This window comes from Neoarius graeffei, chromosome 12 (genome assembly GCF_027579695.1).
Source record: "Neoarius graeffei isolate fNeoGra1 chromosome 12, fNeoGra1.pri, whole genome shotgun sequence".
In the NCBI taxonomy this organism is placed as follows: domain Eukaryota; kingdom Metazoa; phylum Chordata; class Actinopteri; order Siluriformes; family Ariidae; genus Neoarius; species Neoarius graeffei.
In genome coordinates, this window is record NC_083580.1 from 15,893,655 (window position 1) to 15,912,635 (window position 18,981).

Consider the following 18,981-nt stretch of genomic DNA (forward strand, 5'->3'; position numbering starts at 1 on the left):
TGAAACAATATCAGATGTTATGCATTAAGAGGCAGCACTATAAACAGCATCATCGCATATAAACAAGATTTTTGGACAGAATTAAATAATTTCACTTCCAAACATGAATATCTCAAACCACTAAAACAGATTTGTCTCAGTTTTAAGAATGTATTTTTGAACGATATGTTTAGTATTACGGCCAAATTCAGATTTTGCATTATGGCAATATTGGTTGCTCCCAGGTGGCACGACAGACATGCGTTCACCTTATCATGTGGAGATCGCTGGTGTGAATCCCAAAGAGGCCACAGCCAGCTGTGACCAGGAGCCCAAGAGAACAAAACTGGGCTGTCATACGCTCTCTCGCCTGTCAATTACAGCAACAACAGCCAATCATGTGAGGTGGGCAGATAGCACTTTCCTCCGAGTGTGTTACGTCGCCCCTGATGCATGAGAAACAGTTTGAAAGGGTGCGTTCGGCTGGTGTCACATGCCTCAGAGGAAGCACGATAGCCTCTGCACTCCTTGGTTGGTATCTGTCATGTGATCAGGGAGAGCTGTCTGGTGGATTGGGGGGGGGGAGCTACAGAAAATATTAACTCAGGAAATGTCCTAGTATTCAGAGACTGGTTATATAGCTATTCATAAATCAATTTTTTTAGGTTAAAATAACCTGTGTGTTGATCATGCCCTTGAGGTTGCCAGATTTTTCATGAGTATACAGTAGGTGTCTGAGATGGGGTTTTTCAACAGTGTACAGACCACCTCCTTAAATACAAGCACTTAACTTGAAATGCAAAAAAAAAAAAAGAAATAATTCAGGGGTAGAAAGTCAAATAGAGTCTAATATAATTTAAAACAATTTAAAAGTTAAAAAAAAAACACTAATATGATGATATATGATGGACGAGAAGATGGCAACAGTTATAATAAGCATTGAACAGAAGTAGTTTAGTATATTGACAGTATCTTGCTGCATGAATAGTCCTAGTCTTAATCACATTAATCACTGCAAATTTGATTTAACAATGTGGCTCCCAGCATTTTATATGTTATTCAGCAGCATACAAAACAGCACTTGATCCGGAACTTATTATTATTATTATTATTATTATTATTTCATTGATGGGCAAGGCTTTCTCTACATGGGTGCAAGCAGGTATCATTTCTTTCAGTGATTTGTACATAGAAGGAACCTTTGCCTCGTTTCAGCAGCTGACTGAAAAATTTTCCTTGAAAAAAAGTATTTTTTTTTTTTAGAAGAAACCTTTATTCGTCACATGCACACTTCAAGCACAGTGAAATTCATCCTCTGCATTTAACCCATCTGAAGCAGTGAACACACGCGCACACACCCAGAGCAGTGGGCAGCCCAGAGCGCCCGGGGAGCAGTCAGGGGTTCGGTACCTTGCTCAAGGGCACCTCAGCCCAAGGCCGCCCCACGTCAACCTTTTCCAATATTTACAGATCCGTAGCTTTGTTCAAGCTGAAATGCCTAATTTCCCCTTAAAACCACAAAATACACAACAAGACATATTTCTAGAACCAGTTTTTAGGGAGAAGGGTTTCATTTCGTATATGTATAGAAGAATCTTTTCTGAATACAATCATTTCTTGTCTTCCATTAAGACACTCTGGAAACAGGATCTTATGGAGGTATTTGATGAGGATGTTTGGGAGAGAATCTTATATCGTGTCCATTCCTCCGCTTTTTGTGCCAGACATGGACTAATACAATTTAAAATTCTCCATCACACTCACTGGAGTAAGGAGAGGATTTCTAGGATTTACCCTCACATAAACCCCCTCTGTGATCGATGCCAGCAGGCTCCAGCCTCCTTAAAGGATAACGCAACTTTTGTACAAAATCACCACAAATAGATAGATAAATATATAAAGTAATCGATCATGGAATTTATAGAGAAAGAACAGACCGCATAACAGTATCTTTTAACTTTTAATAATATGGGCTTGCGCTGAGCTCAGCAAAGATGCGTTCCGCCATATTGATCTACTGCGTGACGTCATGCGGCCCACCACTGAAAAGAACTCTTCAGTGCTTCATGGTAATAAGGTAAAAAACCAGTACAATCGCTTCTTCAAAGTTTCACCAAATGGTTTTATTTATGCAACTTAAAGCTCATAATACTGTATAACTTTGGTCGAGTAAAAACACGGAGCAAAAACATGGCTGAATCCTGAATGACTCCTATTTGGATTTGTCCTACCAAGCCTACTGCGCATGCGCGAAGCGGCTCGGCTCGGTTTTCCCTTTCGGGCGCTCTCGTTTTCTGTTAGAATTTGGTAAAGAAAAAAATAAATAAATATTATTTACCAGCTTACCGGGTCCATGAACATAAATCTGACAGCTGACAAGGTCGGGATATAAACGAATCGAATACAAGCCACCCGCCGGGACTCCTTACTGTCATCACAGTGATCTGTCTGTAAACACTGTTTTCATGGGCCCAGTGACGTCACAGATCAGAGGGAGGCGCATTAACGAAAGATTCTGATTGGTTTATAGTTGCCCACAATCTCAAAATGGCTGACTCCTCCAACTTCGGCTCCTCTGTGTCAATTCATGATTTCAAAGTTAAAAATATTTTTTCATGTTCGATATATAATGGAAATAATTAACGGAATTGATTACGTATATGTTTTTCTCCTATTACACACACTGTACAAAAGTTGCCTTATCCTTTAATTCATATGTTTTTAACTTGTCCAACTCTCCATAACTTATATTGAATGTGCCCTCTGACCCTATCCCAGTAACTATCCTGTTTGGGGTGCTACCTTCTACCCTAGCGGTGCCTAAATTTAAAGCTGACTTTATAGCATTTGCCACTCTATTGGCTAGGAGATTGATCCTACTCAGATGGAAATCCTCCACTGCTCCTACAGTTTATCACTGGCTGAGGGATCTTTTGTCCTACTCCAAAGCTAGAGAAGATGAGGGCTACATTGCATGGCTCCACCACTAAATTCTACAAAATATGGAATCCTTTTCTTGAACATTTGAAATCAATTCAGTTCCCCTCTGCCAATCTGTAATCTGTATTGTACTCTTCTAGATGTATGTAGTCTTTGTGTGCTATAAGTAAGTGGGAATAACATTTAATATACACCTTCTGCTGGATCGTGTCATTCAGAAAGGCCCACATTTTTTTCCTCTCCCTTTTTTTTTCATTTGTGAGTCTTTAATTGTAATCTGTACTGCGTCTGTAAGTGTGTTTATAAGTGTATTCATGTCCAAAATTTGACCCAGAATCTAAATACCGAGTCTTAATGGGTTATTCTTTTTGGGTCTTATAATTCTAATTTCATGCTGTCATTTGTAAAACATTCTATACATTGATATCATCATTGTATAATTTTGACTTGAAAAGAAAACCAATAAAAATAATTTGCAGAATTATTATCAGTTAATTATGCACACAACTTCCACAATCAAGGTGATGAAATCATGATATGCAGGATGTAGGCTATTTTATAACACTTTTAATTTGGTATTTTGCTAGGATTTGTGGAAATAATTAAATATTGCCAAAGTTTTGGTTAATTTGTGTTCTCCTGTACAGAAAACATGTCTACAGTTTGAAGAATATGCTACACTTATAGCTCAAATAAGTGAGCAGTGAGAATAGGAATTCAGTGCTCGACGTAAGCAGTGCCTCCTGAGTTACATCTAATGTCTGAATACTGATGTGCACAATTTCAGAATTAACTCCTCGCTATGAGTATCTACCTCAGCTCTGAATACGGCCCTTAGTGCACACTACGTGATGAAAACTAATGAGTTCTTGGTAGCGTGTCCAGTCTAAACAATACAGGAACATAGTAATATCGGCACTGACTCTGTTTCTACAGCTTTCTAGGATTTCTACAGCCACAGCTTTCAAAAAAATAAAATAAAAGGGAAGGGAAGGGAATGTTATTATGCAGTTTGGACATTTGAGAGATTTGGCTATATCCCAAAGCCCTGCAAAAGGCCAAATCTCGAGCTTTAGCAGGTGCATGTGGGATGCTTTCATTATTCACTGCAGTGCTGAAATAATGCATCTCCTGCTCAGAACTCTGCTGAACTGAACACTGTAAATCAAACATGGGCTATACTGAGCAATAAAAGATAACTTTTGTGACAGAGAATTCTATTCATTTTGGCACAAGGGAAAAATATGATAAAAAAAAAACATTCGGACAGTATTTTATTTTCTAGAAGGACCATGGACTAAGACTTAAATAAGCAATAAAGTGCGGATAAGGAAGTTTTACAAAAGCTCTAAGGGTAGGATGTGCTCTCTCTCTCTCACTCTGCCTTAATTGCATGCTCTTTCTGATGGCTTTGTCTTGTCAACTGTCAAAAAAAAAAGAAAGATTGATTTCAAAGCCAGCTAATTTTTCATAAGCGACAAGACCCCAACTTTGTCCCCTTTTTCTAGTCTAAAGACGCCAACAACAGAGAAATATGGCGAGTCAAAGACGGACCATAATATTCACAACCTTGTCATAATCACCCTTGATCACACTGTCTGTCTGTCCATATTAGAAAGAAACAATCTTTACAATAAATTAATGTTATTCGTTCATCTCTGCATTCATATCCAGTGGCTGCTTTAAATTAAACAGTGTGTAGATCAATTTCTCCCCAACGACTACAATAGCAACTACCGAATCAAACACTGATGTCATTACGGTTCTCTCCAATGCTTTTCAGATACATGAAGCCAGTGGAAAATGGCATAAACTAGGCAGAGAGATGGTCACCTTACTGATCCTGTAAGTAAGGAAGCAGTGAAATGCAGCACAGTGCAGGAAACCATGAAAAATAAATAAATAAATAAATAAATTAATTAATTAATTAATAAAGAACAGAAGCGGAAAGTCAAGAGCATTTTTGGAGAATGAAAAGGGACTTGTACCTGATGGCACCCGTGTAGGTTCGAGTCACGACTGTATGAGTACGATGCTCTTTCTGTTTTACCTGTTTAGAGAGAGAGAGAGAGAGAGTCATTAGTCAGTGATTTAACACCTGCAGCTGGGAAACAAAACATTTCTCTCTCACACACACACACACACACACACACACACACACACACACACACACACACACACACACACGTATATACAGGCTCCAAGCTTTGTCAAAATCCCTCAGTGGAGGCACCTAATTATATATGAACACATGCTGCATTCAAATTTACCATACTACCCTTGGATTGCAGCCAGACACTCTGAGGTCAGGACCGAATGCCGCACCAAATTTGTATAGAAAAATGATGTTGCATCGTCTTTAACCACTAAAGTAGCCTTTGTGTTTGCTGGGAATGGGTCTTATGGGTTATTGTTCACTATCTCCTCATCAAATCATGCTATTTATTTGATTATTCCTTATGATAAGTAATTAATCTTTTATATTTAATACTACTACTACTACTACTACTAATAATAATAATAATAATTTGTGTTTTTAAATTTAAGACTCAAGTTTAAAATTTAAATTTAAAATATATTAAATAAAGCTGAATACATTACAAACTATACTAACAATAATAATTAATTAGCAAGTAATATGATTTAAAATGAATGAATAATTACTATCATCAGTCATAGTAACTTCAGCTTATCTTTTTACATACAAATCAATGAACTCTTCAGTTAAGAGTGTGTGTTTCAGAGACCGTGGATATATCAGGGAAAATAATCCCATATCATTATCTTCTCCGCTGCAAAACAGCTTATAAAAAAACAAAAAAACACTTTTGTAATGATATGAATTTATTCTACTATTTGCGTATGTGCTTGACGTGTGCTGCTAAAAACAAAATCAGCCTTCTCCTAATTCCTCTGAGTCATGTAGAAGTTTCCCTACAAGGGCATCTTCGGTATACAAATGACAACCTCTTATTACATAACCCCCCCCCCCCGAATTAGTCATAGGTAAAGCAGCGTTTTTAGACCATTCAGATTCTTCTCAGAGCTCACTCTTGAAGACAGTGCCTCTTTTGCGATGCTAAAATATACGATTCTGTAAAATAATATAAAAATGAAAGGCAGAAAAGCAAACAAAACCCCTGCGCACCAGTCTTGGCATCCAGCTGCAGATGATCTCTGTCATTAGTATGTGTTATATTCAGCCGCAGATGTAATACGTTTTCCCAAAACTGCTGACGTGGAGAAAACAAGTTGTGTTTCTGCTTGTTTCTGTTCTCCATTTCAATGCGTTCATAAATCATGTTGACAAAAGTCAGGTTTATTTGATATTTTATTGCTTTACCATATTCACCCAGATGTATACATATGTTAGACGCAAAATATGATGCTCAAGTTACCAAATTCACCGAAAATCAGCCTGAATGGTCTCTGAGATGTGTAATTATGGCTAGAGGGGATCCGCGGTAGCGAGATGTTCTGCTGCTTTTGTGCCAAGCTGAGATCGAGAAGGCAGAATTAACACGGAAATGGCACCTTATCAGTCCCTCTGAAGGTGCCATTCATAATCATCTTTTCACACACTCCTCAACCAGCCAGAACTTACACAGTGCCAGACTTCGGGTGTTGTGTGTGTGTGTGTGTGTGTGTGTGTGTGTGTGTGTGTGTGTGTGTACGCGCATGTGTGGGGGGACGACGACGACGACACACGACATATTTTAGAAATAATATCTTAAAGACAATGTCATGAGTAGAATCATTTCATGAAAACACACACACTTCACTATGAACTAAATGATCTACAGAGATTCAACAAAAACAAAATGGCAAATTGTTTAAAAGAGAAATTATTCTGATTTATTTACTCTCATGCTATGAAACTCATGAGTGCCAACAATACGATATAAATAATTGTAATTTTCTGCCTTTACTGAGACACTATGATTATATTCTGCTCAAAATAAGAAGGTATTACAAGGGCAATGCTTAGAAAGCGCAAAATTATTACAATGATTAAAAAGTTACCAAGATTCATTGTATTTTATTGTGTGAAAATTCAAAAAGGACAGCATTTAAAAATTGTTTTCCTGAATTTCTCTCTCTCTCGCTCTCTCTCTGTCTACAAAAAATATGGAACAACTCCAACATCCTCCCATTTTAATCCTGTTTAATATTTAATGCATGGTTCACTCTGCATTTGCTTTGGTGAAATTTGAAAATTCAAAATTAAAATTAATGTAATTTTTTTTTCCGTCACAAAAAAAAACCTCATGAAATTGATATCCTACTATCTGATGTATATCCTAATCACAACATGCTATATCAAATGTACCAGGTTAGAAAGAAATTACAAATTAAAAATACTACTGGAATTTTCTTCTTTTTAGTTAATGATATACAGGTCAAAGATGATCCAATATTTTTCATAATTTGAGCACACACACTGAGTTTACATTAACATTCGAAATGCCAAGATACACCCATAATTTTGTTGTGTTAAAATGAGTTAAGCCCATGCACATCAGCCTTTTGCCAACTGGCAAGCTGATGCTTCAAACAGCCCTCACACAGGAAGCATATTCATACTAATTACTAATGAAAACCAAATCAAAGAAGAAACAATTAATTAAATAAATTAATGAAAAAATGTCTACGGTATCTGTAAAGTTTTTTTTTTGGTTGTTTTTTTTCCCCCATAGCAAAACTTGCTGAAAAATAAATAAGCACAGAGAGCATGTGGGTGGATGGCGCAGACATCTTAAGTGGTGATTGATTAAAAAATAACAGCCATGTCGCATTCAGTATATCGAAAAGCCTTTACATCACAGGAAGTGACTTGAGGCAAACAGCATGGTGGATTTTGTTCTTTGTTTCGAGAGACAGACGGAGGAAAAAAGAAATGTAAACAGAGAGAGAAACAGAGAGAGAGTGAGTGTTAAGGAAGGTGTGTTTAAAGTACTTCTATCTAATTTAACACACATTTATGACTTGTTCGTTTGCCATTTTTTCCATGAAACAAAAACGAGTTGGTGTCTTCTTCTGACAAGCTATCCCTGGTTTTATATAACACATAAGAATATGTATAACCTGTAAATAATAACAGACAGATATATTCATATATGCACACACGTCGCTGGAGCATGGCCGTTTAAGGCCAGATTTCAGACAGTTGGCACTTCACTGACATAAAATGGTTTCCGTGAAGAGATTTGCAGAGGAAAAAGGCAAGGTAGCATTTTTTCATCCCCCCTCGACACCCTTTTTCCTTTGAATAAAACGAGCCAAAACGTGTTGGCAACTCCCGAAAGAGCGAGTGATGAAGTGAACTTGGCATGCTGGCACACGGAGAGAGTCCTGATTGGTCAGGGTCGGGGTTTCAGGGTGGGTGTTGGGTGTAATGTGCTGTTTACTCATGCCAAGTTCAGAATTAAAGGCACTTTTAAAAATTCACAAAATGCATTTATTCATTCATTTGCTTGTTCGTTCGTTCGTTCATTCATGTAGTAGTAGGTTTGTGTGTAAGACCAAACGAACAAACAAATGTTTATTTATTTATTTATTTATTTATTTATTCATTTATTTATTTTTGAAAGGGGGGATGGGGTGATGCAGTTAAGACCCTGTTAGTCTGTTCCAGTTCTGATAAAAAAAAGGGGTTCTTCACTGAACAAACAAGCAATAAACAAACTGAGATCAGTGAAGCAGTTCAGTAGGTGTGTGCACATGGATAAAGCTGATGACTGAAAGTGCTAATGGAAATGTTGTGCAGCATGTGTGTGTTTGTGACAATAAACCAAACAGCACACACATGAATCATTCTTCATCATCCAATGGTTTCCATAACATCACCGGGAAAAAAAAAATATATATATATATATATTTTTTCTGTATACACACACACACACATATATATATATATATATATATATATATATATATATATATATATATATATATACATACACACACACACACACGTTATATAATGGCCTCCCTGTGAAATTTCCTCCATGTTTGCTGAGCCAGAGAAACTATCCAACAAATCATATGTCAAATAATAAAACTAAAGCGATGCCCTTTTACTGATTCTTCTCTAATTGGAAGTGCTGCTCTGTACTTATCTTTATTTTGCTTTTTTCTTGCTTTTTTGGGAGCAAAGCGATTGATAGGCAATAGCTTCTTGAGATGCAACAAATTAAAATTCAGCCGAGGACGTTCGAGAGCTGTGCACTTGTTAAGTTCTTTTGAATGCGCTTGATTACATTCTAGGCAGGCATCCTGATGCGAAACAGCTCCCCATTAAACCCTCCCTACACCCTCTACCCCGTCGCAAATCAATAAAAAAACAAACACGCGCCCGCACACACACACACAGCCCTGACGTTCGACTTAGCCGCTAACCGAGTGGAGGTAACTTCATTAAAAACATAACATGTATGTATTACGTATGCTCACATTAACACACACATCTATCTATCTATCTATCTATCTATCTATCTATCTATCTATCTATCTATCTATCTATACAAAGGAAAAAGCACCTGAGTTTCTCTCTGGATGGCACTCAGTGTTTGGATCATTAGGAGCTGTACATCTATTATGTTTTGCAAATTGAACATGTTGGCTCTGATAAGAACTGAATTCTGCTCCATCGTTTAATTCTGACAGAGAAACAGAAACTGAAGAAGCAACTCACGGTGCAATTTGTGTATTTGTGAGCATGTTTGTTTGTGAGAAACCTCAGTCGCTGAAATGCAGCAGCCACTGCGGTGTTTTTTCTTGGCACGGTGACAGCATTGTTGGTGCCAAGCCCTATGGCGAGAAGTACTAAAAGACGCATAAGGATGGCATTAGAGCTCAAATCGTATCCTCTCATTCACTGTGTGCAGTTTGCCAGAGTACAATCCGAATTTTTTTTTCCTTTTTTTGGGGGGTGGATTGGGGGTTGGTTTGCTCGTTTGCACCCTTTCTTCTCATCTATTGATCCGCTTGCGATGTCCGCACCACTTAAAATGGACTCCACCTGTGAATTTACGCAAAAAAACGTTGATTTCTTTGATTTCCTTTTGTTTTTGCATGTGTTCTTTGTCCTTTTTTGGCAGTTTATCACATAAACCAAAGACAAAGGACTGCCGTGCTTTTCTTTCCACATTCCCTTTTGTTGGATGGATTTAGAGTGCGATCTACAATACCTGACATGCACAAAGCATAAAGAGAACGAGGCTTTTCCGTGTGCATTTTTTAGACAACACTAAAACCTAAACGAACGAACAATGCCCTTCTTTGTGCTTCAAAAATAAAAACAACACACACACACACACACACACACACACACACACACACACACACACACAAAAGCCTGCTAAAACAACAGCACTAACTACTTACACCACCAAAATCCCAACAAAGAAAAGAAAGCTGTATGAAATCGTAAATACTATTTAGCACAGCAATGAACAAAGGAAGCATGCCATGCAAAAATCTCACTTTTATTGTTTGTGCTTTGGGATGACAAAGATCTTGGACTGTATTAGGGCAGATTTAAAAACAAAACAAAACACTGCTCGCGAATTGTAATTCAGCACTTAAAAACAGCTCAGTGGATTCCTTAAAAACCTGGTTGTATCCTTCATAACCTCAGCAAGGACTTGTGGAAGACGCATACACGAGCTTCTTTTGGCCTAGCGAGCTGTTCGACATGCTTCGACAAGCTTTAACAGACACTACATAAGCTTTAGTCAAACACAATAATAGCAACAAGATGTACTTATTGTAATAATAAACTTTAATAAGACTTAAAGAAATAAACCGACATAAATCTAATAACAATAAGAGGTATTAAATCATGATACAGCAGGATAATAACTATTCGACCTATTAATGAGATGCAATAGTAAGTTTTAGAGAAATGATTTTAGAAGGCCGGTTGATCTCTGATGCGGTATTACTTGTGGAGGAAAATACGTAGACATAAATATTTTAAATTTGAAGCCGATGTGTGCTTCAGCGAGTTCTTTTATTATTTAACCAGGACTAACTGTATGGTTTTAACCAATGCTGACAGTGTGGTGACATTTTCATACCTCAAGAAAAAACACACTGCTGTGATAGAATTATGGGCGCAAAGTGTTGTGTCTCGGCTTGCCGTAGTCAGGACTAAAACATGTATTTGACAAAGACGGACGCAGGTCGGACAGAGGAAGAGCCTTTTCAATCAAAACATGAAGAAATCAATCGCTCTTTAAACCAAGATTATTTTCAAAGCTGCGAGTTTTAAGTTCAGTGCTCATCAGTTAAACAAGTGACAGCACAAGACTATTTTTAGTCAAAAGTAAACTCTTAGTATTGTAGAAAAAGCCATAGACAGGTCAGAAATCATCGTGCTAAATGAAACCTGAAATGATAGACAGGGCTAACAATGTACAGTGATTATTTTTCCTTAATCTGTTGGCAAGGAAATGTTCTTCCATAGATCTATAGCTATTTAAGTAATTATAGAGAACATATACAGGGCAATTTCTGCCTCTACAAGGAAAAAAAAATACATGGAAATGGCAATAAATTCTGACTTGAGGAAAGCCTAGCTTTAAATAATTTTCTAGTACGGGTTGATTAAACAGCTTATAATACACTTCAGTCAATAAACATTTGAAATGCATTTCAATCCATGTAGTGATCTCAAGAGAGCTTACGACATGTGCCTATGAAATTATTAAGCAAATACTGTAATTATTGAGTAAATGTATAATAAATCTAATAATAGTCCCTCAGAGAGAGAGAGAGAGAGAGAGAGAGAGAGAGAGAGAGTGGAGGTCTGTGTCATGTAACAATAATGCAATGGATGGCTGCTGTTGTGGTGTGACACACTGTATGAGGTAATGCCATGGGGGAGAAAGGATTTCTCTCTCTCTCTCACACACACACACACACACACACACACACACACACACACACACACACACACACCTGCATTTCTCTCATTTTTGATCGCATTATTTGTTTCCTCACTTCAACTTCTTATGTTGCATTGACCAGATGTCTTTATAACACCCACACACACCCGCCCACCCCCTAATCCCGGTCAAGAAAAAAAAAAAAAAAAAAACAACCCACAGTTCCATAATCATAACTCAGAACAGGAACAATTTCGCTCTATTGTATTTAGTTGTAGAAAGTGTACAACTTACAGCTGTCGTATAACAGGACTCTGATGTTTCTTCATTTCTTAAGCTGTGTGTAAACAAACTCATGGATCAAAAGATGTACAGATGTACAAATGGTCCTAATCTACAGCTAAAAAAAAAGTTATTCCTGTCAATTTTTTATTTTTATTTTTTTTAGCTTGGATCATTTTGCATTTTTCTCCCTTAAATATTTTATCAATATATAAAATATGAATGCTCTAATATATACTAAATATTTCCAATGTGTCGATTGGAATGTACTGAACAAGAAACAATGAGTGGAAACAACTGGATGCCTTAATTTTTAATTCTAATATACATATTCCAGTATTAATACAGAAGTAGGAGCCTGATAAATAAAGAGAGAGCGAGAGAAAGGTGATGTACATTTGCTGATGCACAATTAGCAGTTTGAAGAATGTTTAAGAAGAAGAAGCCTTTATTTGTCACATGCACACTCAAGCACAGTGAAATTTGTCCTCTACATTTAACCCATCTGAAGCAGCGAATGCACACTCACACACACACACACACACACACACACACACACACACACACACACACACACGAGTGAGCAATGAGCACACGTACATATACAGAGCAGTGGGAAGATACGGTATGCTACAGCACCCAGGGAGCAGTTGGGAGTTAGGTGCCTTGCTCAAGGGCACTTCAGCCCAAGGCCACCCCATGTTAACCTACGGTAACCTGCATGTCTTTGGACTGTGGGGGAAACCGGAGCACCCAGAGGAAAGCCACGCAGACACGGGGAGAGCACGCAAACTCCACACAGAAAGGCCTCTGTCAGTCACTGGGCTCAAACCCAGAACCTTCTTGCTGTGAGGTGACAGTGCTAATCACTACACCGCCATGCCGCCCAAACATTTTCGTTTAAGAAAATGTTTAAAATCTGGGAGATGAAGATGAGATGAAATTACAGGAAGAGCATCCCTCTCTCTCTCTCTCAGACACACACCTACACACATTTCCAACTGTAATAGCTCTCACACATATGTAGTAATTTAAATCCAGTAAAGCCAGTGAGTATGATTTGTCTGGATTTGAAAAGAAGGAAGTGACATTTACAGGAACAAGCCAGCATTGTTTTGAACCTACTCTCCTTAATCTACTACATCTGTAGTGTACAAATGATCACGACAGACAAGAATTTCAACCCTTTTCACTGTAGCAACAAACAGAGAACCCGTTTACTCAAAACTCCCTTACAATAGATGTGTAAATTATCAGTAAACATTTATGTGAAAACACTTCCATGAAGCTTTGAGTCAAAGATGTGTGTAAATTAAGCCCAGAGTCTGTATAATTTATGTACAGAGTTGCATAACATACGTAGGTGTGATCACATATGGATACCACAAATCACTGCGAAGGTGTAATAAAGTTGCAGAGGTGTGTGTGTGTGTATATATTATATTATATACACTGTATATATATACACACACACACACACACACACACAGGTAGTCGTCGACTTACGACCTATGCGACTTACGACCGATTGACTTTATGACTGTCTGGTTATGACTGGCAAGTGTTTCCCAGCTGAGCTAGCTGAGCGTACGACAGTTTCCGCCCCAGCTCCCGGCAGCGCCTCTCGCTGTGTGCAACAGTTTACGCCCCAGCTCCTGGTTTATGAAACGAGCAAATGCTCCCGCCAGCCCGAGCGCTGCAACAGCTGATGACGACGTAGACAACCCACAGCCAAGCACCAGTGATGCCAGCGGTCACTAAATTTTGTATTTTGCTATGTTTTACATTTGTATTTTGGTATGTTTCAAACTAAAATGTTTTCTATTTTTCACATCTGTATTTCATATTTTTTGTTTTGCACATATTAAACGAATTGTACTGTACGCAGTGTAGTATGCAGTGTTTGACTTAAACCAAATAATGAGCCAAGGTAATGAAATAAGAAAATGTTGATAAAATAAGGCTTTAAGATGATTATAATATCATTACACATCACAATATACTTACGTTCATTTAACGACCAGATCGGTTTACGATCGGTCAGTCGTAACCAAACGCAGTCGTAAATCGACAACTACCTATATATATATATATATATATATATATATATATATATATATATATATATATATATATATATATATATGCGCGTGTGTGTGTGTGTGTGTGTGTGTGTGTGTGTGTACACACACACACACAAGATGAAAAGACTAGTTAAAGAAATTGGCATACAGTGGTACTTGGTCATTTATTTATTGAGGAAAATGATCCAATATTACATATCTGTGAGTGGCAAAAGTATGTGAACATTTGCTTTCAGTATCTGGTGTGACCCCCTTGTGCAGCAATAACTGCAACTAAACATTTCCGGTAACTGTTGATCAGTCCTGCACACCGGCCTGGAGGAATTTTAGCCCATTGGCAAAAGTATGTGAAGCTCTAGGATTAGCAGTTAATTTGAAGGTGAAATTATTGTCAGGCGTTTTCAATCAGTGGGATGACAATCAGATGTGAGTGGGCACCCTGTTTTATTTAAAAAACAGGGATCTATCAAAGTCTGATCTTCACAACACATGTTTGTGGAAGTGTATCATGGCACGAACAAAGGAGATTTCTGAGGACCTCAGAAAAAGCGTTGTTGATGCTCATCAGACTGGAAAAGGTTACAAAACCATCTCTAAAGAGTTTGGACTCCACCAATCCACAGTCAGACAGATTGCGTACAAATGGAGGAAATTCAAGACCATTGTTACCCTCCCCAGGAGTGGTCGACCAACAAAGATCACTCCAAGAGCAAGGCGCGTAATAGTCTGCAAGGTCACAAAGGACCCCAGGGTAACTTCTAAGCAACCGAAGGCCTCTCTCACATTGGCTAATGTTCATGAGTCCACCATCAGGAGAACACTGAACAACAACGGTGTGCATGGCAGGGTTGCAAGGAGAAAGCCACTGCTCTCCAAAAAGAACATTGCTGCTCGTCTGCAGTTTGCTAAAGATCACATGGACAAGCCAGAAGGCTATTGGAAAAATGTTTTGTGGATGGATCTCAAGAGAAGGTGGGTCATGCAGCAAGACAACAACCCTAAGCACACAAATCGTTCTACCAAAGAATGGTTAAAGAAGAATAAAGTTAATGTTCTGGAGTGGCCAAGTCAGAGTCCTGACCTTAATCCAATGGAAATGTTGTGGAAGGACCTGAGGCGAGCAGTTCATGTGAGGAAACCCACCAACATCCCAGAGTTGAAGCTGTTCTGTACGGAGGAACGGGCTAAAATTCCTCCAAGCCGGTGTGCAGGACTGATCAACAGTTACCGCAAACGTTTAGTTGCAGTTACTGCTGCACAAGGGGGTCACACCAGATACTGAAAGCAAAGGTTCACATGCTTTTGCCGCTCACAGATATGTAATACTGGATCATTTTCCTCAATAAATAAATGACCAAGCATAATATTTTTGTCTTATTTGTTTAACTGGGTTCTCTTTTTCTACTTTTCGAACTTGTGTGAAAATCTGATGATGTTTTAGGTCATATTTATGCAGAAATATAGAAAATTCTAAAGGGTTCACAAACTTTCAAGCATCACTGTATATAAAATGTATTAATACAGAGAAAGATACAAGTGCGGTGGCAACTACAGCTAAGACTGTAAAAATAAATAGTGTGGCTCGATTTAGAAATTTTGTCTATTCAGCTCTTGGTGATTAATCTTGGTAAAAATAAATGCCTCAGTGTGTTAAATATTTGTGGAGAGTAAAGCAGAGACGCACCTACATGAGGAAGGTTTGATATTTAAAGCATTTCTCTCACCTCCTACTCATAGTTTCCCATTCAAACACTGATGGGAGCTTCGTTTGGGCACAATGCTCTCTCTAAACTGGCACCAGGAGAGTGTGTGTGTGCACGTGCGTGCGTGTGTGTGTATAAAGCTAGCAAGTTCTAAATCACTTAGCAAGAACATTTTTTGTTACTGAATTTTTTGTATAGCAGAAGAAAAGTTTTCATATGTGGATTTTAATTAAAAAGTTAAATAAATAAAAATATGATCCACTTTGGCATATAAAGAATATGCAAGAAATAAAAAGTAACTTCCATATTTATAATTTTTGGTTTATTGTTTGAATGTGTGAGCAAGGACACTTACAAAGCTCTGTCACTTCAAAGGAAAGGAGCTATATTTAAAATGTGTATTTATTTAAAATAATAATAAGCTGAACACAATACTGTTGATTCAAAAGCAAGATATCAATTTATGAATGTGTGTGTGTGTGCGTGTACCCTTTTCCAAAGGACCCTAATAGATGTATCCCCCCACCCTCCACTCCAGTAACTATAATTATGGTGATGCCATGATGGCTTTGTGTGTGTGCGCGCGCATGAGCAGGTGATGTGTCAGAAACAGCTGGGGAGACACAATGCTACAGCTGCTGAGGAGTCTGGGAAACCTGCACTGTCCAACATGCCACCAATCCACTCTTAACTACTGATCTCAGAACAGCTTCACGTCCTCATAACACACTGACAAAACACAGTCCACTCTTAACTACTGATCTCAGAACAGCTTCCTGTCCTCATAACACACTGATGAAAAAAATGGTCCACTCTTAACTACTGATCTCAGAACAGCTTCTATCTTAATACACTGACGAAAAACGGTCCGCTCTTAACTACTGATCTCAGAACAGCTTCTATCCTCATAACACACTGACGAAAAAATGGTCCACTCTTAACTACTGATCTCAGAACAGCTTCTATCCTCATAACACACTGACGAAAAAATGGTCCACTCTTAACTACTGATCTGAGAACAGCTTCTATCCTCATAACACACTGACGAAAAAATGGTCCACTCTTAGCTACTGATCTCAGAACAGCTTCCTGTCCTCATAACACACTGATGAAAAAATGGTCCACTCTTAACTACTGATCTCAGAACAGCTTCTATCTTCATACACTGACGAAAAACGGTCCGCTCTTAACTATTGATCTGAGAACAGCTTCTATCCTCATAACACACTGACGAAAAAATGGTCCACTCTTAACTACTGATCTCAGAACAGCTTCCTGTCCTCATAGCACACTGACGAAAAAATGGTCCACTCTTAACTACTGATCTCAGAACAGCTTCTATCCTCATAACACTGACGAAAAACGGTCCACTCTTAACTACTGATCTCAGAACAGCTTCCTGTCCTCATAACACACTGACGAAAAAATGGTCCACTCTTAACTACTGATCTCAGAACAGTTTCCTGTCCTCATAACACACTGACGAAAAAATGGTCCACTCTTAACTATTGATCTCAGAACAGCTTCCTGTCCTCATAACACACTGACGAAAAAATGGTCCACTCTTAACTACTGATCTCAGAACAGCTTCCTGTCCTCATAACACACTGACGAAAAAATGGTCCACTCTTAACTACTGATCTCAGAACAGCTTCCTGTCCTCATAACACACTGACGAAAAAATGGTCCACTCTTAACTATTGATCTCAGAACAGCTTCTATCCTCATAACAAACTGACGAAAAAAATGGTCCACTCTTAACTACTGATCTCAGAACAGCTTCTATCCTCATAACACACTGACGAAAAAATGGTCCACTCTTAACTACTGATCTCAGAACAGCTTCCTGTCCTCATAACACACTGACGAAAAAATGGTCCGCTCTTAACTACTGATCTCAGAACAGCTTCCTGTCCTCATAACACACTGACGAAAAAATGGTCCACTCTTAACTACTGATCTCAGAACAGCTTCTATCTTCATACACTGATGAAACACAGTCCACTCTTAACTACTGATCTCAGAACAGCTTCTATCCTCATAACACACTGACGAAAAAATGGTCCACTCTTAACTACTGATCTCAGAACAGCTTCCTGTCCTCATAACACACTGACGAAAAAATGGTCCACTCTTAACTACTGATCTCAGAACAGCTTCTATCTTCATACACTGACGAAACACAGTCCACTCTTAACTACTGATCTCAGAACAGCTTCTATCCTCATAACTCACTGATGAAACACAGTCCACTCTTAACTACTGATCTCAGAACAGCTTCTATCCTCATAACTCACTCACGAAACACAGTCCACTCTTAACTACTGATCTCAGAACAGCTTCTATCCTCATCAAAGTTGATCCCAAAAAGAGTCAATCTGTTGATTGCAGGCACTGAAATCTAGGAGTCAACCCCAAAGCTTTGGAGTCGATTCCACATCATGAAAATGATTCACCTCTCACACGCACACACAGCAAGCAAAACGAGAACGTCAGGAACATAGCAGCTCATATGGCCTGCCATCAAAACCACCACGTCTACCAAAACATCAAACAGAACTGAAATGTGACAATGTGAGAGAGGACCAACCTCCATGACAAATTGTTTACAACAGAAAAATCAACAAAAGGACGAAATTTTGTTCCTCAAGGGAAGATCGACCCAAAACATCGACCAGAACTGAATTTGCATGATAAGTGAGAGAGGAGATACAATTCTAGTCAGAAGAAAATTTGTTAAGTCGACCCAAGTACTAATTTGTTCGCAAAACATTGACAATACAATGAGCAAGTTTTGTGCAGAAGGTCTAGTTCTTTCAAATAAAACGATCAGAACTGAAATCCATTGAGAACTGAGAGAGGAAGGAGACACGATTTAACTGAAAATAAACAAAGTTGGAAACAAATTGTTTACAACAAGAAAATCAACAAAATACCAAGTTTTGTTCCTCATGGGAAGATTTGCCTAAAACATCGCCCAGAACTGAAATCGGGTGAGAACTGCGAGAGGAGATACAACTCTAATGACACGTCCCAAAATTCGTGAAGGTGACCTAACTAGCAGTTTGTTAGCAAAAATTTGACAACAAATTTGATCGTGAC

At 38.3% G+C, this 18,981-nt stretch overlaps 1 protein-coding gene across 1 annotated transcript in view; it reads right to left on the reverse strand.

The window, feature by feature from the left end:
- Positions 1-18,981, reverse strand: part of LOC132895234 (transcription factor 4-like) — a 289,660-nt gene that overhangs the window by 130,408 nt on the left and 140,271 nt on the right. Inside the window, 1 exon segment of the mRNA XM_060935585.1 lies at positions 4,908-4,969. Within this exon segment, the coding sequence (XP_060791568.1) occupies positions 4,908-4,969 (62 nt within the window).